The sequence below is a fragment of the Hypanus sabinus genome, chromosome 16, assembly GCF_030144855.1.
Source record: "Hypanus sabinus isolate sHypSab1 chromosome 16, sHypSab1.hap1, whole genome shotgun sequence".
Taxonomy (NCBI): Eukaryota; Metazoa; Chordata; class Chondrichthyes; order Myliobatiformes; family Dasyatidae; genus Hypanus; species Hypanus sabinus.
The window spans coordinates 87,187,299-87,210,207 of NC_082721.1; the positions used below are offsets into that span (position 1 = coordinate 87,187,299).

The following is a 22,909-nucleotide window of genomic DNA, read 5'->3' on the forward strand; positions in this document are numbered from 1 at the left end:
AGTGGAAGTGGTGGATTCGGGTTCGATTTCAGCATTTAAAAGAAGGCTAGATTCAGACAAGGATGGGAAGAGTACAGAGGGCTGTAGTTTAGGAGCAATTTGATAGGAGGAGGTTAACTGATAGCTTGGCATGGACTAGATGGGCTGATGGGCCAGATTCTGTGCTGTATTGCCCCATGACCCCAACACAGCAAGAATATGCAAAGTCCACACTGGCAGCACCAGAGGTCACTGGAGTTGGGGAGCTGTGGCTTTACCGAGTGTAATTGTAATTGGTTTCCGATTGTCACATGTACTGAGGTCTGATGAAAAACTGCATTGCATGCCATTCAATGCATCAGTAATTCACAATGAAAGCAATAACAGAATGCAGAAAATAGTGAACATTATTACTAACTCCAAGTTAACAATTTCAATTTAAAAGAGTAAAATGATTATAAAAGTGATAAACTAATAGATAGTAGATAATAATTTTCAATGTGCCGCCGGAGTTGTAACCTCTTCAATCTCCTTGGATTCCATTAAGATTTCTGGGTTTTTGATCTTTATTATTACTGCTTAAGTTCCTTAAGCTCCCCGCTTCCCACTCTCTCCTCTTCACCAAAGTCCAATGTGTAATTGTTCCCCAAAGAGATCAGTAATATCTCTCGTTGAATTTTGAAGCCTCCCTCTGCATCCCCACCATCAAAATGGGATCATGAACATGAGGAAGTCTGCAGACGCAGGAAATCCAGAACAACTCTTACAAAAAGCTGCTGGAACTCAGCAGCTCAGGCAGCGTCTATGGAAAATGAATAAACTGTCAACGTTTCGGGCTCAGACCCGTCTACAGGACCGAGAAGGAAGAGGGAAGATGCCAGAATAAAATACCGTTGGGGTGTGGAAGGAGGATAGCTAGAAGATGATAGAGGAGGCCAGGTGGGTAGGAAAGCTCAAGGGTTGGTGAAGAAGGACCTGATAGGAAAGGAGAGCAGCCCAGAGTGGAAATGGAAGGAGAGGTTGGTGAAGAATGACCTGATAGGAAAGGAGAGCAGCCCAGAGTGGAAGTGGAAGGAGAGGTTGGTGAAGAAGGACCTGATAGGAAAGGAGAGCAGCCCAGAGTGGAAATGGAAGGAGAGGTTGGTGAAGAAGGACCTGATAGGAAAGGAGAGCAGCCCAGAGTGGAAATGGAAGGAGAGGTTGGTGAAGAAGGACCTGATAGGAAAGGAGAGCAGCCCAGAGTGGAAGTGGAAGGAGAAGGGGACCCAGAGGAGGTGACAGGCAGGTGAGAAGACATAATAGATCAGAATGGGCAATAAAGGAAGAGGGAAGTGGAAGGGGTGAAATGGGATCATTGATCCGATGGGAAAAGGAATTTCTTTTAAAAACATTAATGATTTTAACTGAATTTGAACACTTTTTAAATGTCACTGCGTATCAAAAGCCAGGTGGAAAGTCTGGGAGCAAGATCTCGGAGTAACTCACCCAAGGTCCTCTTCTTCCTCCTTGGGTGCCAAAGGTCAAATTGTTCTCAAGTTTAGATTTTAGATCTATAGACCTACAGCACATAACAGACTCTTCCAGCCAGTGAGCCCGAGCCATTCAATTACACCCATGTGTCCAATTAACTTACTAACACCTTTGGAATGTGGGAGGAAACCAGAATACCTGGAGGAAATCCACACAGTCACAGTGAGAACGTACAAACTCCTTTAAAGCAGCATTTATGCTAGCTGCTGTGCTACCATACCACCATTTTGTTTATGAAGAGTCCCTGCTATGTGTCATTTCACTACATCACGAGTTTCCCTAGCCTGTTATGACTCTTCCTTTTGTACATCCACAGTGATACAGGAGAGGAAGATGATGACCTTTATGATTGCGTGGAGGATGAAGATGATGAAGGTGGTGAAATCTATGAAGACCTGATGAGGACTGAGGTGATGATGGCACCGGTATGTACCACCAACGTTGACATTTCTGACTCTGTTTCCTCTCCAAATGCATCTAAAGCACTGTTCCTCTTACAAGAGGGTGGATCGAGACTGTTGGGTAGGAAAATCAAGCATGGTAGTCATCATGAATACCGGCTTGTCTAAGGTTGAGAAATTCATCTCCCAAGAGGAAGGAACTGGATAGAGATCGGAAACAGGATCTCTTGACGTCTTTTGCAGCCAGGTGCCATTTTCAGACAAGACATTCATTGACAGATTGTCAACGATAACGCGAGACAGTTCAGCTGAAGGATATTGAATCAAAATGTTGACATTTCATTTCCCTCTATAAATGCTGACTGGAGTGAAGGCAGATTAGAGGTAACACAAATAGAGGTGCATAAGATGAAAAGAAGCATTGGATGGAAATGACTAGTAGAAGAGGGCGTAATTTTAAGGTGATTGGAGGAAAGTATAAGGGCAACCTGGTGTTAGAGATAGGTCTTTTGCACGGAGAGTGGTGAGTGCATGAACTGCACGTCAGATACATTAAGGATATCTAAGGACAGAGGTTCCTATACTGGGGTCCACAGACACCTCGGTTAATGGTAGGGATCTATGGCATAAAAATGGTTGGGAACCCATGTCTAAGAGACTCTTAGGTGGTACTTGATGAAAGAGAAATGGAGGGCTACGCAGAATGGCAATGTTAGATTAATCTTGGACTAAGTTAAAATGTCGGCACAACATTGGGAACTGAAGGGCCTGTACTGTGCTGTACTGTTCAATGTTCTATATTCTACGTTTTATGTTCTAGGACTCACTGACTTTCTCCTGCAGTTACTGTGTTGTTCTATATACCAGAATGTCAGTCTCTTGTGCCTTTCCATGAGGCATTGTGTGGTTTTCTTTCTTTTTCTGAAGATGAGGAGATTGAAAGGTGATTTAATATGCATGGGTATAAGTGAGTAGATAGGATAGATGATTATTGGCACATTAGCCTTCATAAGTTTGAGTACAGGAGATGAGATATTATGTTTAAGGTCTATAAAATGTTGATGAGGCCTAATTTGGAGTATTGTGGGCAGTTTTGGTCACCTACCTACAGGAAAGATGTAAATAAAGTTGAAAATGTACAGGGAAAATTTACAAGGATGTTGTTGGGTCTGGAGGACTTGAGTTATAAGGAAAGATTGAATCGGTTAGGACTTTATTCCTTAGAACATAGAAGATTGAGAAAAGATTTGATAGAAATGAAAATTATGAGGGGTATAGATAGGATTAGAATGTTTAAAGGGCCTGTTTCTCTGATGTACTTTTCTAACTATGGCAGAAGCCTTTCTATGTGAGGCTTTGAGGGAATGTGAGGAGAGAATTTGATCCACTCGTGTGCAGTTAGACTGGCGAATGAAAATGGAGAGTAGGGATATGGATCATGCTCCACCAGATTAGTTTAATTTGACGTCCGGGTCAGCACAGACATAGTGGGCCAAAGGGCCTGTCTCTGTTCTATTCTGTTTTCTGGACATGTCACTAAATCTCTTTCTATTTCACAGACACTTAAAAATTACTTCTTTTGGATTGCTTGTTGCTTCAGACTCCAGCATCTTCAGTATCTCGTGTCTCATCATAAGATCGTATTTGACTAGTCATTCTGACTAGTCAAACCATTGACTTCCTCCCCATTTTATAGTTGTACCTGTTCTTTTACAAAGCCCATATTTGCATAAATAAGTTTTGAACTGAACCGCACTCATAAACTGGATTGTATTTCAACCTCAGAGATGGGCAATGAAACTTTTTTTAATATCAGTAATATCAAATCAGTCAATAAATCAAATAATATCAAATAATTCCTCTCTGGAAGAAAACAGAAAGCAAATAATATCAAAGGATCTAGTAGAAGAACTCAATGAATGGAGCAGAGTCTCTGGGAGGAATGGTATTGTCACTATTCAGGTGATAAAAGTAACTATCATCCTCTTGCTTGTACTCCTTCCCATTTTCAACCTTCTGTTCTGGCTTCTTCCCCATTCCTCACAGTCCTGATGAAGGGTCTCGGCCTGAAATGTTGTCTGTTTATTCCTCTCCAAAGACACTGCCTGAGCTGTTGAGTTCCTCCAGCATCCTATGTGTGCAGCTCTGGGTTTCCAGCAGCTGCAGAATGTGTTGTGTTGATTATTGTTCTCTGCAAAGTTTGCAAATCCCAGCTAAACAGTACGTGTGGGTTTGCGTCATTAGTTCTTGCGACAAGGGACAAGAGTATGAAATGATCTGTGGCCCTTAACTGGAACTTGTGTTTCAACCTCAGAGACAGACAGAACTTGACAAACGGGCCTGTTGCCTTCAGGAGATCAAACAGACAGAGGAGAAATACACACAAACGTTAGAATCCATTCACCAGGTAGGATGATGACTAGCTCCGTAAGTATATGTTACTCTGTACTAACCTCTTTGAAAGATAACTAGTTGCACTAGTATTGTCTCAACAGGTCAGGCAGCATCTATGGAAAAGAACAAGCAGTTGACGTTTCAGGTCCTGATGAAGGGTCTCGGCCCGAAACGTCAACTGTTCACTCTTTCCCTGTTTGCTGACCTGCTGAGCTCCCAGCATTGTGTGTGTTGCCTTGGATTTACAGTCTCCTCAGGTTTTCTTGTCTTTGCACCAGCATTGTCTTTTGGTTGTAGGTTCAACCTTCAGGAGGACAAAATCAAACTCCAAAGCTGGGAAAGTTAAATCTGAGTATTTAGTTAACTCTTGAATTTAAAATAAATTAATCTATTGTTGTCACGCTTGCTGAAATGCAAGTAAAGTACATTGTTTTGCACGCCATCCTTACAGATTGCTTCCATTATAGCGTCAGTCAGGATGATCACACTTTAATTTAATGGGTTGTGTAATTGTTTCTTCTGGCCCGCGCTGCTCAGTGTCACAAGAATTTCCATCTTTCTTTTTCAGCATTTTTACAAACCACTGCAACGATTCCTTGAACCCCGAGATCTAGAGGATATATTTCTCAACACTGAGGTAAGCCCTTCCCTGTCTGAGAGTCTCTGACTCCTAATCTGATCTTTATTTTAAACTATATATTTAAAATATACACTCAGTTGTCTCTTTTTTACATACCTTCTGTACTTAATAAAGCGGCCACTGAGTGTATGTTTGTGTTCTTCAGCTGCTGTATCCCATCCACTGCGAGGTTCGATCTGTTGTGCATTCAGAGATATTCTTCTGCACGCCACTGTTGTATTGCGTGATTATTTGAGCTATTGTCACCTTCTTGTCAGCTTGAACCAGTCTGGCCATTCTTCTCCTGCCTCTCTCATTAAAAAGGCATTTTGCCAACAGAATTGTGTGGCACGTGGTCAAATGGTTAAGGTGTTGGACTAGCGATGTGAAGGTCATGAGTTCGAGCCCCAGCCAAGGCAGCATGTTCTGTTCTCGAAGCAGCACACTGCTCCAGTCCACCCAGCTGAAAATGAGTACCGGCAAAATGCTGGGGGTTAACCTCACGATAGACTGGCGTCCTATTTTGGGGGGGGGGGGGGGTCTCATACTCTCAGTCACTTTACGCCACAGAAACCGGCATAAACACCGGCCTGTTGAGCCTATAAGGCTCAGGACAGACTTCAACTTTTTAATTAACCACAGAATTGCCACACACTTGATATATGTGTGTATATATATATTTTGGTTTTTTGCACCATTCTAAGTTTAGAGACTGCTGTGTGTGAAAATCCCAGGAGATTAGTGGTTTCTGAGATACTCAAACCAGCCCGTCCAGTATCAACAATCATTCCACGGTCAGAGTCACTCAGATCACATTTCTTCCCCATTTTGAAATTTGGTCTGAATAACAACTGAACCTCTTGATCATGTCAACATGTTTTTATGCATTGAGTTGCTGCCATATTAACGAGCCGGTGTAGAGGTGTGGCCGCTGAGTGTACATATTCATGACTAAGAAAGTGAAAAGGTGGCACATTTCCAAACACGGGATTCTGTCCTTTCTTTCCCTCCCTTCCTTCAAGATACATGACAAAGCCTGTCCCTTTGACGGAGCTGCCCTGATACATGGCTTGCTGTAAACATTTTTGGAGCACCATACAAAGTTGTTTGGTAGGCCAAAGTCACAGGTGTTGTATGAATGAAAGTTGCTGTAAAGCTTGGTGCTGACTCGATACATCAATGTTCCCTATGCTTTGTAACGAATGAATAAAAAATAATGAATTATAGGAACCGGTACTCTAAATATCATAATCATTAAGATTTGGGAGTGAAATCACTTGCTACCTCTTGGGGCAACAGAAAATGGGACTGCATTTTATACTGCAGCAGCAGACTGGATGTAATTTGAATGAGGCGTCTAGTTCATACCAGGCACTCAGCCCAAGTTCACACCGTTCTTAGTAATCTGTTCGTGGATTGAGAATATCATCATGGGTACAGCTGTCACCATCATTCTGTGACATCTACAAGCAGTGGTCCCTCAGGAAGATTATGTCCATCATTAAGCTCTCCCACCATCCGGTCATGATTTTTCTCAATGCTGCCATTAGGCAGAAGGTACAGGAGCCTCAAGTTCAACAACAAATTCTGCCCCACTGCCAACCTGAAATGCCCATATTCTACCTCGGACCTCAGACTCCATTTCCCTCAACTTGCAAAAATGTTATGTTTATTTTTGTTTAGATTTTCAAGTTATGTGTAATTTACATTAATTAAAGTTTGTATCATTTATGTTAAGCATGTATGTAATGTACTGTGCGGCTGGAGCAATTGGAATTAACATTATACCCTAAATATGTATGCGTCTGACATTAATTTTAAACTTGAAAACTTGCTTTTGTTGTCCATTTCTAGTTACTCCTGACCTGGTAGGCAATGGCCAACAAACACCAGCCATACTAGTAACATTCCCAATTCTCGAGCAACTTAGCTCCCTCAAGCTGTCAGGCTGATCAACCCCACCACCCATATACAGTAATTATATGTGTATATATATACATATACACACACACATGCATATAAATAGCTAGGGTGTGTCAGACTTTTGCACGGTCCTGCAGTAATTTTATGTATTGCACTGTACTGCTGCCACAAAAAAAACAAATTTAATAACATATGTAAGTGATAACAAATCTGATTCTGATATGGGTCTCTGTTGTGGCCAGAGAGTGAAAAGGGGACTCATGGTTGGGAAATGGGAAAAGGAGAGGGGAGGGAGCGGGAAGCACCAGAGAGACATTCTGTAATGATCAATAAACCAATTCTTTGGAATCAAGTGACCTTGCCTGGTGTCCAGGGTTGAATGTGTCTGCACCCGAGCTACCCCCACCCTTCACCACACAGCTGTTCTACTTACCAAGAGAGTTCTTCTCTGTAACCCTGATCGCAAGATACTGAATACAGCCACCACCTTAAAAGAAAACACACATTCTGATGCATTTCGAATTATAGTTGGGGACTTCAAACATGCTTCTTTGAATAAATGTCTGCTCAATTATCATCGACATAGAACCTGCAGCAGCAGGGCTCCCATCACAATAGACCATTGCTATACTACAATTAGGAATGCCTGCCGTTCCATGCTCAGACCACACTTTGGGAAGTCTGATCACCTTGTACCTGCAAACAGGCAGAGGCACAGGGACAAGGCTCGAGAGTTAAGGACAACAAAGGTGATCATGGGAGGAAGTGGAGTAACTATGGAATTGCTTTGAGTCAGTAGACTGGGCCATGTTCAAGGACTCATCAGAGGATCTAAATGAATAATCATGGTTGTCACAGACTTTATTAAATCTGTCATGGATGAGAGTGTCCCCACAAAATCATTCAAAGTTCACCGCAACCGAAAGCCCTAGATGAATCTTGAGGTCCATGATCTGCTGAAGCCCAGGTCAGTGGCATTCAGGTCTGATGACCCAAGAGGTCCAGGTACTGTCTCCAGAAAGTGATCTCATGTGCAAAGTGGCAATACTGGACCAAACCTGAGTCATTGGGGACGCTCGACAACTGTGGCAGACCGTTACCTCTTACAGAGTGAACCAAGCAACATAGGTGACAACAAGGCTTCGCTCCCAGGTGAGCTCAGTGCCTTCTATGCTTACTTTCATGGCAAAACTTAGAGGAACCTTTATGAACTCCCAGAACCCCTGATAACTCTGTGATTTCAGTCCCTGAGGCCAATGTGAGAGCATCGTTCAGGAGGCTGAACCCAGGGAAAGTATCTGAATCAGATGGGGTACCTGTTTGAATTATAAAGACTTATGCTGATCGATTGACTGGAGTGTTCACTGATTTTGTTAATCTCTCATTTCATAAGTTTGAGGTGTTTACCTGCTTCAAGCAGACTTCAACTGTACTGGTGCCTAAGAAGAACATAGTAACCTGCCTCAATAACTATCATACAGAAACACCCACATCCACTGTGATGAAGTGTTTTTGAGGTTGGTTGGTGAAACATATCAACTCATTCCTAAGAGGTGACTTGAGTCCACTCCAATCTGCCTACCAGCACAACAGGTCTACAGCAGATGCCATTTTACTGGCTCTTCACTCAACCTGGAACAGCTGGACAGTAAAGATGTATACATCAGGATGCTCATTATTGACTGCAGCTCACCATTCAGGACTATCATCCCATCAAAACTACTCAATAACCTTCAAGGCCTTAGCCTCAATACCTCCTTAGATCCTCAATTTCTTCTCCACATCTCCCCCACTATCTCCATGAGGCTGTGTGTTTAGCCCCTGCTCTACTTGCTTTATACTTTTGACTGTGCTGCTAAGCCCACCACCAGTGAGCAAATCCACACAGAGCTTTATCTTAGGAAAGCAGCGCCCATCGAGGATGCCCACACGCCCTGGCCATGCTGCTGCCAGCGGGTAGAAGATACAGGAGCCTCAGGTCCCACATCACCAGGTTCAGGAACAGTTATTACCCCTCAGCTATCAGTCTCTTGAACCAAAGGGGATAACTTCACTCGCTTCATCACTGAACTGAAACTGCAACCTATGGGCTCCCTTTCAAGGACTCTTCATCTCATGTTCTCAATATTTATTACTTTTTTCTCTTGTGTACTTGCACAGTTTGTTGTCCTTTGCAAATTGGTTATTAGTCCGTCCTGCTGGGTGTGGCTTTTCATTGATTCTATTGTGTTTCTTGGATTTACTGAGTGAGCCCACAAGAATAAATCTCATTCTTGTATATGGTGACATATATGTAGTTGTTAATACATTTCTTTTGAACATTGAACTAGCTCATCCCCTTCAATTCTCCAGAACAAAACTGCACTAAGGTTAATTAACCAATTAATCAACGTGGATTTGGGATGTGGGAGGAAACCAGAGCACCAGGAGGATGCCCACAGGGTCATGGGGAGGATCTGTAATCTCCATACGATGGTAGTCCAGATTTTTGGAGCTGAGAGACAACAGTGCAGCCAACTGTTATCACAGTGTCACCTAGTTTGAGTTCATACCCATGTCACTGGATCAGTGGCCTGTTCCTACTTGCAGGAGTGACTTCCATTGCGTACTCAAGTAGCCATTATCATGCTCATTGATTGACACCTCATTCCACTTGGGAGGAGATTGGGCAGTGCGGTATCATAGCGGTTAGCACAACACCATTACAGTGCCAGTGACACAGGTTCAATTCCTGCTTCAGTCTGAAAGTGTTTTGTATGTTGACCCTGTGACTGTGTGGATTTCCTCCTGGTGCTCTGGCTTCCTCCCAGAGTCCACAGGCACACGGGTTAGCTGGTTAATTGGTTACATGGATGCAACTGGCGGCTCAGAAAGGCCCACTACCCTGCTGTATCTCTGAAGTAAAACAAAGTTACTATATTGTCTAGATGCCCATCACCACTGACTCCGAACTAAAAGCAGTTAACAGCCAAGCTATCTAGAGAGTCTACAGTCATGTGTACGGTGGGTGAGGAGGCAGAGAATCAATAATATAAATGGTAAACAGACATCCTTCGGTTCTTTGATGCTGTGGTGTCCGCTGAGCTTGGCAATTAGCTTGCAGCCATTTCATCACCATTCGAGGTGGCCACCTCAGTGCGTGGTTGTTGGTGTTTCTCTCTGGGAAGATTCGTGTTTATATCAGCCCCCGTTCCCTTGCCTCGGTCCTGACTGGCTGCCCCTTCAGATGGCCTTTGAATTCTATTGGCTCTTGTATTGTTTGGCTCTTAGGGTTAGTAGATTACGTCTATTTCGATATGTTTGTTTACGGAGTTATTAGAAGAGAATTCAAAGGTCAGCTGAGGGGGTAGCCAATCAGGACCGAGGCGAATGAACGGGGGCCTCTATAAAGGTGAGCACTCCCAGAGAGAGGTATCAACAACTGCTCGCCGAGGATGTCACCTCAGCTGGAGATGGAACACTTGCAAAGTAACTGCCAAGCTCAGCGAACATCAAACGTCTCAACCTGCGCTGCCAATATTCACCTCTATCCTTACATTCTTAATCATAATGGAGGAGACAGGCGGGGCTGTTTATCCAAGTTTGCACTACCTTGTACTTTTTCTGTATTTTGATACTGTGTCAGATTGCTAAGATACCTGGAGCAGGAAACATATGCAGTGAATCATCTCGTAATTTTACATCTGTCTTGACTCTACAGAAATTGTTGAATGTGCACAAGTCTTTATCAGAAGAAATCCAAACCTCTATCAGCTTAAATGATGCCCAAAACCTCTACGAAATCTTCAATAACTACAAGAAAAGGTGAGTGAGCACGTGACAGACCAGTAATGCTGAAGTGAATCTGGTCCTTTCCACATGTGAGGGTTTGAGGAGATGCGAACATTTCAATGCGGGCTTCGTTTGTTCACTGTTGCCTTTGAAGTTTACACTAGTGGCCATTTTATTTGATGCCTTCTGTGTCTCACAAAGAGGCCACGGAGTACATGTTCATGGCCTTCTGCCATGTAGCCGATCCACTTCAAGGCTCAATGTGTTGTGCATTTAGAGATGTTCTTCTACACACCACTGTTGTAACATGTGGTTATTTGATTTACTGTCACCTCCCTGTCAGTTTGACCATTCTTCTCTGACCTCTCTCATGAACAAGATTTTTTCACCCACAGAACATTCTCCTCTGACCTCCCTCATTAACAAGGCATTAACTGCTGCTTTCTGATGTTTTCTCATTTTTGCATCATTCTCTGTAAACTCTAGGGACTGTTGTGCATGAAAATCCCAAGAAATCAGCAGTTTCTGAGAGAATCAAGCCACCAACAATCATTCCACTGCCATAGATACTTGAATCACATTTCTTCCCCATTCTGATGTTTGGTCTGAACAACAACTGAACTTCTTGACCATGTCTGCATGCTTTTATGCATTAAGTTGCTGCCACCTTATTAGCTAATTAGATATTTGCAATAACGAACAGGCGTGCAGGAGTAACTAATAAACTAGTCACTGAGCGTAAGTATCTTTTTTTTTGTCCTGAGTTACCATCCTTTAACCTTTCCCTCCTCACCTCCTGCATCCCAATGATGAAAGCCAGGACTCCAGCATAGTACCACAGAACATTTGCAGTACGTGGCACGTTCAACGTGCTTTACTGGTCTTGAGGTGGAAAATCGAGGTTTCAGAGCCACATTTCTGGATTTAAAATAATGGCCCAGAAATTGAAGTTTGTATCAAATATGGAAATCTATTTTTCCCATTATAGGAAGATGGTTATGGGATTCGGGGAGGACCTGATACAAGTAAACACAAAATGTATTTTTGAAATCCAGGAAGGAGAGATGCCATTCTGCTAGTTGGAGGAAGAACATGGCACTTCTCAACAGGGCTCCTTAGAGCCAGCGCGAAATAACAGCTCGCTTCTGACTGGGATTGGCTTGTTATTGTTATAGGCACCAAGACACAGAGACCAACTTTTGTTCTACACGTCACCCAGACAGATCATGCCATATGTCATTAGAGCATCACTATTGTTGCATTTTGTGGGAATATTATGTGCCTACATTGTCTGCAAAGTTTCTGACACTGGTGAAACTTGGAAAGTACAATGGCTGTAACGTGCTTCAGAATGTTCAAAGGTTAAGGGAGCAGACACGAAACCTGAAAATCCTTGAGATACTCAGCAGGTCAGGTAGCATCCATGGAGAGAGAAACAGAGATAATGTTTCAGGTCAATGATCATTCAGACATCTTAAACTCCATTTAATACTGATAGCGTGAAATATTTCTCTTTCTGCAGATGTTGCCCGACCTACTGAGCATTTCCAGCATTTCATTTTAACCATCCGTGTTTGCATCCTCTCACAATGTACAAAAGCTACAGTGACTGTCAGGACAGCAGGAAAGGCCAGTCTACCATCATACGGGACTTGTATGTGTCCAGGACAAAGAAAAGGACAGGAAATATCATTGTGGACACCCAGCAAACTGCCTTTTCCAGAAGCTCTCTTCTGAAAAGCACTCTAGGGATACTGAAACAAAAATTTAAAAGTTTACTCCCCCAGGTAGTTAGTGTAATCAACATTCAAGTTTGACACCCCACACTCCTGTCTCAGTCACTGCACTAAACTGCAGAAACTTTAAATCACCATTTGTACACTGTTTGGATGGTAAATATATGCTGGCATTCCTTTATCTATATTTTATTCCACATCCATAGTTTAACCTCTAACTTTATTTTATATATGGCACTTTAGCTAGAGTGCCTAAGACTTTTGCACAGTACTAAGTCATTTTATGTATTGCACTGTCCTGCTGCCACCAAAAAAACAAATTTCATGACATATGTGAGTGATGATACCTGATTCTGATCTGGGTCTCTATTGTGGACTGAGAGTGGGAAGGGGGCAGGGAGAGGGGAATCATGGTTGGGAAATGGGGAAGGGAGAGGAGAGGAAGCAGGAAGCAGTAGAGAAATATTCTGTAGTGATCAATAAACCAATTGTTTGGAATTAAATGACCTTGGCTGGTGTCTCAGGGCTGGGTGTGTCTGTACCCGAGCTACCCCCTGCCACTGGCACCCCTACTCTTCCACCTGTCCCACAACACTTCACCCTCGCCATTCCCAGTATCCTTTACTCCTGCCGTATTTACAAACTTACTTTCCATTTCACGTTGACAAATACAGTACTGTGCAAAAGTCTCCGGCTCCCTCGCTATATTTATATGCCTCGGACAGTACTGTCTTTTTTTATTCTTTATAATTTTTAAATGGTGTTTAATTATTGCATGTCGTGCCAGCACACCAGAACAAATTCCTAATATTTGTAACCAGCAAAACCCGAGCCTGTACACTTCAGCAACACAATGACCACTTTGCACTCAAATGGACTTGTTTATGTTCTAACGGTGTCCTTTCATGTATAATTGTGCTTCTGAATACTGCTTTCTGATGCTATGTACCCATTATGCTGCAGCAGGTATGGGAAATAACACTGATAACTGACATGACTGTTTGGCCAGTGGATGTTTGCATTCTTTTGGGTTTCTGCGCAGTGGTTAGCACAACACTTTACAGTGCAGGTGACCCGGGTTCAATTCGCGACGCTGGCTGTGAGGAGTTTGCACGTTCTCCCCTGACTGCGTGAGTGTTCTCCAGTTTCCTCCCAAAGTCCAAAGACGTGCTGGTTAGTAGGTTAATTGGTCTTTGTAAATTGTCCCGTGTTTAGGCTAGGATTAAATCGGGGATTGCCGGGCAGCCCAGTTTGAAGGGCTGGAAGGCCCTTTTCTGTGCTGTAGCTCAATAAATAAATAAAGTGAATTTGTGAAAACAATAAGACTCATTAAAGGAGCAACCCACACAAAATGCTGGAGGAACTCAGCAGGTCAGGCAGCGTCTATGGAGGAGAATTTCAAGCTGAGACTCTGCATCCATTCCCCCCTGTAGATGCTGCTCGAGTTGCTGAGCACCCCCCCCCCCAGCATTTTGTGTGTGTGTGGCTACCATGTGAGCAAGCAAATCTCAAGGTTGCATGATTTATGCATTCTTTGATGATAAATGTACTTGAATCTTAAATGCTTCCAGCATCTGCGGAATCTTGTGTGCCAGTAGCTTGATAAAGGAATCAGTCGGATTACCTGAGTAGTGGCCGTCTCTGCCGTTCGATAGGAGTGAGGACCGGCGCAGGAGCCTTGGCGGCAGGTCTGACCACTCCCCTTTGTTTCTGTGTAGGTTGCTTCTGTATGGAAGATACTGCAGCCAGGTAGAGGCAGCCACAAAGCACCTGGACAAGATTGCAAACACAAGGGAAGACATACGGTTGAAATTGGAGGTGGGAGCCTTCGGAAGTCACTGTTCTTCCACGATAATATTTTCCTTCTCTGACACTTATCTCACCCACGGGCCTTTACCCGGAATTTCCTGGTCTCACGGCTTGGGATTGTGTGGTGGTTCAAGGGGATTGTGACTGGGAATTCTGATGTTCCATGCTGAAGTGTCTCAACCCAAAAAGTTGACTGTTTGTTCCCCTTGCCCGACTTGCTGAGGTCCTCCAGAATTTTGTGTGTTTTACGCAGGATTTTCAGCATCTGCTGAATCTCGTGTGTTTATATTCTGTGATGCTGAGTTCCTTGTAGACTCTGGAAGGAGACGAAGTTCGGTAACCCGGGCGTGCTATAGAGCAGTGGTTATACTAACTGACTGATAGAGAATCACAAAGATAGTCTGCAGTGAAAGAGGCCTCAGCCCATCAAATCTACGCCATCCATCACTTTGTATGTTTTTATGTTCTCCCCATAACCACACTGGTTTTCTTCAGCCACCCTGGCTTCCTCCAAAGACCTATCAGTCGGTCGTCATTATGAATTGTCCCGTGATTAGGCTCAGATTGAATCGGGGGATCGCTGGGCAGTGCTGAGGAGCCACGAGGGCCTGTTCCCTGCTGTATCTCAGTGATTAAAGAAAGAAACAATGACTGACAGAATGTTTTCACAGGAATGCTCCAAAAGGGCTAACAATGGAAGATTCACCCTTCGAGATCTGTTGATGGTGCCTATGCAAAGAGTCCTCAAGTACCATCTCTTGCTGCAGGTGAGGATTGACAAAAAGTTAAACCAGAAACCCTGAGAGTATCTCTCGTGTATAACTCTGACCACCTCTAGTAATAATACAGCCCTTCTCCATTAGTGTTTCCAATCTCCGATAATGGCCAGTGTTAACCCGTCAGATATCTGATCATTTTGATAGATATCTTCATTGGAAAATGGCTAAGAGAATCACAGATAGGATCTTCGAATGGCCACTGTTAATATTTCCCTCCGCTGCTAATACTGACTACTTTAATACATCCCACCTCCCATACTGACCTGTTTTACTACCTCCACCCTCTGGTTCTGCCTAACTTCTCTTTATTTTGTGTATTGTTTGTTCATGAATTCTGATGTGGAGATACTAGAATTTGTCTGGTATACCACAAGCCTACCAACAGTTTAGAAGAATGTTATTCACTAGACTCTCTGCTGACCTGCAGTCAGCTGTCGGAGGCATTAAGAAATCCTTCTGCCTTTTGATGGGATAATCAGCCATTCTGTCATTTCTGGTTCTCTTGTGAACCATTTTTTTGTTTAGAAACCTTACCTGCTAAATCTGCCGGGGCCTATGTTCATGAATGTAGATCCTTTTGGTGAATCTCTCTTGACATAAAACTCTGGGCCAGTACATCAAGCTTTAGGGAGGGAATGTTACTTTTAGAACACTAATTCTCAACAATTGACCCTTGATCTCAAGGCTGACATTTAATGTTCATCCAGTTGAAAAGCTGGTTTTGAAATATTGTGTTGAACTAGTCATTTTCTGTGGTGAAGGTGTTTCCTCTCATTTTGCATGTGGACACATAGAACTGCCCGGTCAGGATGATATCTGACTTGGAAAAACTTTCTGTACTGCTCTAGGATTCTGCCTCTGTGCTGGAGAAGGAAGGGCATATGTGTTTCCATCTTGGGCAAGACTGAGAAACCCAAAAGCAACAAACTAACATTACTGATCGCAATCTCACCAATGTCTCCCTACAGGAATTAGTTAAGCACACCACAGACCCCAGAGATAAGGACAACCTGCGAATGGCTTTGGATTCCATGAGGGTGAGTGGGGGTCACTGCATCGCTTTTTGTCTTTGAGGGGAGACTTAATGGAGGCATATTAGATTATGAGAGGCATAGACAGACAGTATTGTTTTTCCAGGATTGAAATGTCTAATACTAGAGGGCATGCATTTAAGGTGAGCGGGGATAGGTTCAAAGAATCAAAATCAGGTTTAAAAAAAGAAATAAATTTACATATATAGTGTGTGTGTGTGTGTGTGTTCGCACGTGCGTGCGTGTTTGTGTGTGTGTGTGTGTGAGTGAGTGTGTGAGTGTGTGTGTGAGTGTGTGTGTGTGTGTGTGAGTGTGTGTGTGAGTGTATGTGAGTGTGTGTGTGTGTGCGCGTGTGTGTGTGCGTGTGTGTGTGTGTGCGCGCGCGTGCATGTGTGTATGTGTGTGTGTGTGTGTGTGTGAGAGTGTGTGTGTGTGTGTGTGTGTGAGTGTGTGTGTGTGCGTGTGTGCGTGCGTGTGTGTGTGTGTGTGTGTGTGTGTGTGTGTGTGTGTGTGTGTGTGTGTGAGATCCAGAAAAAGACTCTTGTGCCAAAGTCCTTTTTTTGGTCCAGATGAAGGGTCTCGGCCAGGAACGTCGATGGTTTCCTTTTTTCCATAGATGCTGCCTGGCCTGCTGAGTTCCGCTGGCATTTCATGTGTGTTGCTGGATTTCCAGCATCTGCAGATTTTCTCACCTTTGGTTTATCTTCACCCTTTGCCTTTCCTTCAGGATTTAGCGCAGTGTGTGAATGAAGTGAAACGGGACAGTGAGACCCTCAAGCAGATCACCAGCTTCCAGTGTTCAATAGAAAACCTGGTGAGTTTACATGCGCAGGGCTCCCAGTTTCTGGGAAAATGTAATCATGTCACAGACCTCCAGCATCGAGGTGTCTAACCAGGGGTTAATGAGCATTCTGCAATCACACTCTTCATGTGTTTCCTCAGCCCTGACAGTTATAAAACGGGAGAGACCCTGGGAAACCAGCAGGCCAGTGACTGATTGAATGGCCTTTATCTTTGTGGAGTGATTATTTACAGAGAGGGGCAGCGTAGAGTAGGAGTTTCCGGCCCAGGGAGCTGCAACACCCAGCAACACACCTATCCAACACGAGTCCAATCACATCGCCACTACTTCTTAAAAACCTCCACACAACCTCATCAGCTCTCCCCAGATTCTACTACTCACCCTCACACCTATCGAAAACTCACCTACAGACATATCCTCACACTCACCCTCACACACCCTCACACTCACCCACACATTCACCCTCACACTCACCCTCACACCTATCGAAAACTCACCTACAGACATATCCTCACACTCACCCTCACACACCCTCACACTCACCCACACATTCACCCTCACACTCACCCTCACACCTATCGAAAACTCACCTACAGACATATCCTCACACTCACCCTCACACACCCTCACACTCACCCACACATTCACCCTCACACTCACCCTCACACCTATCGAAAACTCACCTACAGACATATCCACACACTCACCCTCACACTTACCCATGCACACTCATCATCATTCTCACACTCACCCATACACTAAACTTCATACGCCCACATGCTCACCTACACACTTCACCAAGCACCCTCACACTCACTCGCACACCCTTAAGCTCACACTCACAATAACCTGCACTCACCCTCACACTCACCCACACACTCAACTTTGCTTTCACTCTTACACACCCACACACACACTCACAATCACCATCACACTCACCTACAGACACAACTATCGCTCTCACCCTCACATTCACCTACCTAACCTCTCCCACACACTGACCCTCACACTCACACACAAACTCACCTACACACATACACAAACAGCCTCACATTTACCCACACTCTCAACCTCACACTAGTCTGCACACTTACCCTCAAACTCATACACGCACTCACCCACACATCCAGCCTTTTTCACCCTCACACTCAGCTACACACTTACCCTCACCTTTCACACACTCTCACTCTCAAACTCACTCACAAACCAACCTACATATTTACCTAAACAACCTCACACTCACCCACACACCCTCACAGTAACCTACACACACACCAAAACGCCTCAGTCACCCAAACACTCACCATCAAACTCATAATCACATTAACCTATATGCTCACCCTAACACAAACCTGCACACTCACCCACACACACACACACCCACCCTCACAATCACCATTACACTCACTCACACACTCATCCTCTCTCTCACCCTCACACTCATAATCACCCTCACACTCACCTGCAGATGCACCCACACACTCTCCCACACTCTCACCCTCATGCTCACCCACACACTAATCCTCACACTCTTTCACACTCACACAAAAACTCACCTACACGCATATTCAACACCCCCACACTCACACTCACGGACGCACACATCAACACTGTCACCCACACACACCCAAGCAATCACCTACGCACTCACGCACATACTCACTTACATACTCATCCAAACACACTCACGCTCACTCTCATACTCACCTACACCTCAGCACACTCACCCTTACACAGCTACACACTCATCCACACTCACCCTCACACTCACCCACACTCACCCTCACACTCACATACCCACTCTCCCTCACACTCATGCTCACTCTTGCCCGCACTTACCTACACACTTCCCTCACACTCAATTTCTTCTGTTTTACTATTTCAACATATCTCATGCCCGTTGTGTCTGAGCTGGGTCTATTTGGAAGGCAAGGGAAGTTCTTGATGAAGCTGGTATGCTGACTGGATCTAATCTCATTAATGGCACTGATAGGCATTTTGGATTGGACCCAAAGAATTGTGCGCGGGACTTGGTGTATCCTCCACGTAGCTGGGAATGCTGGATGTTGGCTCAGTTGAGATATCAATTATGCCTTGTTTTCATAAGACCTCAGAATCTCTTGTTCATTGTTGCTTTAATTCTGATCTAGAACCAATCCTTGGCCAATTATGGACGGCCCAAGATGGACGGAGAGCTCCGGCTAATGACTGTGGACAAACGTTCCAAGCAGGACAGGTAAATGGGGTCCTACAGAATGAAAAACGCTCTGGAAGATTGGTGCAGCCTTTGATTTCCACCCATCAACTCTCAGCTTCTTAATTCATCTCCCCTCCTCAACCCTCCCATCTTCCCCCTCACCTGGTCTCACCTATCACCTGCTAACTGGTACTCCTAACCCTACACCCACCGTCTTGTTCTAGCTTCTGCCCCCTTCCTTCCCAGTCCCAGAGAGCATCAGATCATAAAATATAGAAGCAGAAGTAGTCCAGAGGGCTGGAGGGAAGAGACTCCATGGATTGAAAATCGGTGTAGAGATTTTAAAATGGAGGCATTTGTTGGTGAATAAGTATAGAATCAGGTTTAATATCACTGGCAGGTGTCAGGAAATTTGTTAACTTAGCAGCAGCAGTTCAATGAAATACAGATATACTCAAAATAAATAAATAAGTAGCAATGGATAGCTAGGTAAATAAATAAATTTCAATAAGTTTATATGTATATTGAGTAGTTTAAGTGCAAAAACAGAAATAATATATATTTTTAAAAGTATCAAAAAGTGAGGTGGTATTCCTGGTTCAATGTCCATTTTGGAATCATATGACAGAGGGGAAGAAGCTGTTCCTGAATCACTGAGTGTGTGTCTTGGTAGCAATGAGAAGAAGGCATGTCCTGGGTGATCAGGGTCCGTTATAATGGACGTCACCTTTCTGAGGCACCACTCCTTTAAAACGTGTTGGATGTTCCAGAGACCTGTACCCATGCCAGAGCTGAGTAATTTTACAACTTTCTGCAGCTTCTGTCAGCCCTGTGCAGTAGCCCCCCCCCCCACCCCACCACACACACAGCAGACTGTGATGCAGCCTGTCAGAATGCTCTCCACGGTACATCTATAGTTCTCAGGCATTTTGGGAGAGAAACTGAATCTCTTCAAACTCCTAACAAAATATAGCTGCTGTCTTGCCTTCTTTATAGCTGCATTGATATGTTGGGACCAGGTTAGATCCTCAGAGATCTTGACATCCAAGAACTTGAAATCACTCACTCTCTCCACTTCTAATCCCTCTATGAGGATTGGTTTGTGTTTCTTCATCTTACCCATCCTGAAATCCACCATCAGCTCGTTTGCCTCACTGACATTGAGTGCAAAGTTGTTGCTGTGACACCACTCAACTAGCTGATATACCTCACTCCTATACGCCCTCTCATCACCATCTGAGATTCTACCAACAATGGTTGTATCATCAACAAATTCATAGGTGGTATTTGAGCTTTGCCTGGCCACACAGAGAGCAGAGCAGTGTGCTAAGGACACACCCCAGTGTTGATCGTCAGCGAGAAAGAGATATTATCATCCGAGCTTTGGTGTCTGGAGCTGTAATAGCAACGTGCTAACTGCTACGCCACCATGGCGCCATCCGTGTCACCTGATCCGTTGATGGTCTTGAACACTTTCTATTTCATTCAGCGTCTCCATCCTTGCTTTCAAATCTCTCTGAGACTTTGCACGTCCTCCTTGCACAGTTTCACACTTCCAATAAGACCAGGCCGTGGCATTCCTTGAAATTGTTCCTTTAACACCATCAGTGCTAATAAACAGTTCCATCTTCACAGATGTACAAGAGATAATTAAGAGGAATTTTAGAACAGACAGCGTTCAGTTTTACAGGTGGTGCTTTAATGTTGAAATAAGGAGGAACTGAGTCATGTCGACCTTTTTTTAGCTTTGGCTCGGACTCATTTGGAGTACTGCAATCAGTTCTTCTCACTCCGTTACAAGAAGGATGTGGAGAGTTTGGAAAGGAAGCAAAGATGTTTCTCTAATCAGACTATCGGGTAAAATGACTGTCTGGGCAAATTTGGATTGTTTTCTCTGGAGGCGGAGTGGAAACTCGATAGAAGTTCATAAAATTGTGAGGTGCATAGGTGGAATAGATAGTCAGTCCCTTTCCCATGGTAAAAATGTTAAAGGCCACGGATTTAAGGTGGGGGGGGGGGATTTAGGGGAGATGTGCAAGGTAAGTTTCATAAGGCAGAGAGTGGTGGGCATCAGGAACACATTGCAGAGGGGGAGGTCACAATAGAGGCACCTAAGAGGCATTTAGACAGGCACGTTAACATGAAGGAAATGGAAGGATATGGACCCTGTACAGACAGATGGGAATCGTTTCATTTGGCATCATGGTAGGCACAGGCATTGTGGGCCAAAGGGCCTGTCCCAGTGCTGGACTGTTCCATGTTTTCCCAGTGGCTTGCGAATCTCTGGAATTCTTTATTCTGGGAGCTGTAGATGAAGGGTCACTAGGTGTACCAAATGCTGAAATCCATTAGGTTTTTGAGCTACAAAGAAATTAATGGTGATCAGGATTTGGCAGGAAAATGTAGTTCAGGACAAGTAAGGTTCAGCCATTAACTTAACAACTCGTGGAGGCAAGACGGTTTTGTTGTTCAAAGTGAGGGTTGTGCACATTTGGGATCCAAATTTGACTTGAGGCGACACTGTAGCGTAGTGGCTGGGACAACGCTTTCGAGTACCGACGACCCGGGTACAACTCCCACCGCTGTCTGCAAGGAGATTGTACCTCCACGTGGCTTCCTTTCGCATGCTCTGCTTCCTCCCGCAGTCCAAAGACCTACCAACTGGTCACAGAACATTGTCCCATGGTTAAGCTAGGGGTTTGCTGCTTGGTGCTGGTCGAAGAGCCAGGAGGGTGGATTTGTTCTGCTCTCAGTAAATAAATCGCCATACTTTCATCGTTATTGGTTCTCCCTCCCTAACAGCACTGCGGGAGCTCATCCACCAGAGCGTCTGGAGTGATTCGAAGCGGCTTAGGGTTTGTTCTAGAAGTGTGTACCAGAGCAGAATCCTTAACATGAATATATTTAAATTCTGAGTACACTGATCGTGCGGTGTTTCCAGAACTGGGTAAAGGACAGACAAGGTGCTGGAAGGCCAAGTGAGGTAGCCAATGGTTTTGCCCAGCAGCTTGCTGCATTGAAAGGCGACAAACCCCAACAACCTCCTCACACTTAAAAAGTACTTGGTTCGATACTTAAGGAGTTTTGATCTGCAGGGCTTCAGATTCCATGCTGGAAAGTGGGACTAAGCTTGACAACAAGCTATTTCTGCATGATGAAAGTCAAAGTCAAAGTCAAGCCTATTGCCATATGCACAAGTACATGTATGAACAGGGACAATGAAAAGAATAGCTTTATTTGTAACATGTACATCAAACCACACGGCTTTTGTGTCAAATCAGTGAGTACGTGCTGGACAGCCTGAGAGGGTTCCCACAATTCCAGCGCCAACATAACGTGCTCTCAACTCACTGACCTAGGGGTTCCCAATCTGGGCTCCACAGACCTCTCGATTAATGGCCGGAGTCCATGACATGAAAAAGGTTGGGAACCTCTGCACTGATCCAAACCCTCCCCATACGAATTTGGAATGTGTGAGGAAACCAGAGCACCTGGAGGAAACCCACGTGGCCATGAGAAGAATGTACAAACTCCTTACAGACAGAGACGAAGTTGAACCCTGGTCGCTGGTGCTGCAGTAGTGGTATGTTAACCGCTGTACCAGCATGTTGCCCTAAAAAACTTACCTGCAGCACCATCGCAGGCACGTAGCATCTAATAAGTAGCTTTCACACACAGAACATAACATAAACAATAATTATATGCAAATTTTCAAGAAAAGTGTGGCATCGATGTTTGACAGTTGGTGTACTGCCATCATTAAGTAAGCAGCCCATTGTTCTTCTTCTTCACAGGTATGCGTTCCTGTTTGACAAAGCTGTCATTATCTGCAAACGTAAAGGAGAGAACTACGAAATGAAAGAAATAATTGATCTGGGCTTTTACCAGATAAAAGATGACCCAATGTCCAGCAGAGATAGCAAAAAGGTATGACTGTC

General features: G+C 44.2%; 1 protein-coding gene across 1 annotated transcript in view; it reads left to right on the forward strand.

The window, feature by feature from the left end:
* The window catches only part of LOC132406553 (proto-oncogene vav-like), a 168,353-nt gene that overhangs the window by 104,124 nt on the left and 41,320 nt on the right, over positions 1–22,909 (forward strand). Inside the window, exons 5-14 of the mRNA XM_059992375.1 lie at positions 1,826–1,934; positions 4,225–4,317; positions 4,873–4,941; positions 10,547–10,650; positions 14,072–14,171; positions 14,834–14,929; positions 15,910–15,978; positions 16,700–16,786; positions 18,925–19,010; positions 22,766–22,898. Coding sequence (XP_059848358.1) covers positions 1,826–1,934; positions 4,225–4,317; positions 4,873–4,941; positions 10,547–10,650; positions 14,072–14,171; positions 14,834–14,929; positions 15,910–15,978; positions 16,700–16,786; positions 18,925–19,010; positions 22,766–22,898 — 946 coding nt within the window. The remainder of the gene's footprint in view (positions 1–1,825; positions 1,935–4,224; positions 4,318–4,872; positions 4,942–10,546; positions 10,651–14,071; positions 14,172–14,833; positions 14,930–15,909; positions 15,979–16,699; positions 16,787–18,924; positions 19,011–22,765; positions 22,899–22,909) is intronic.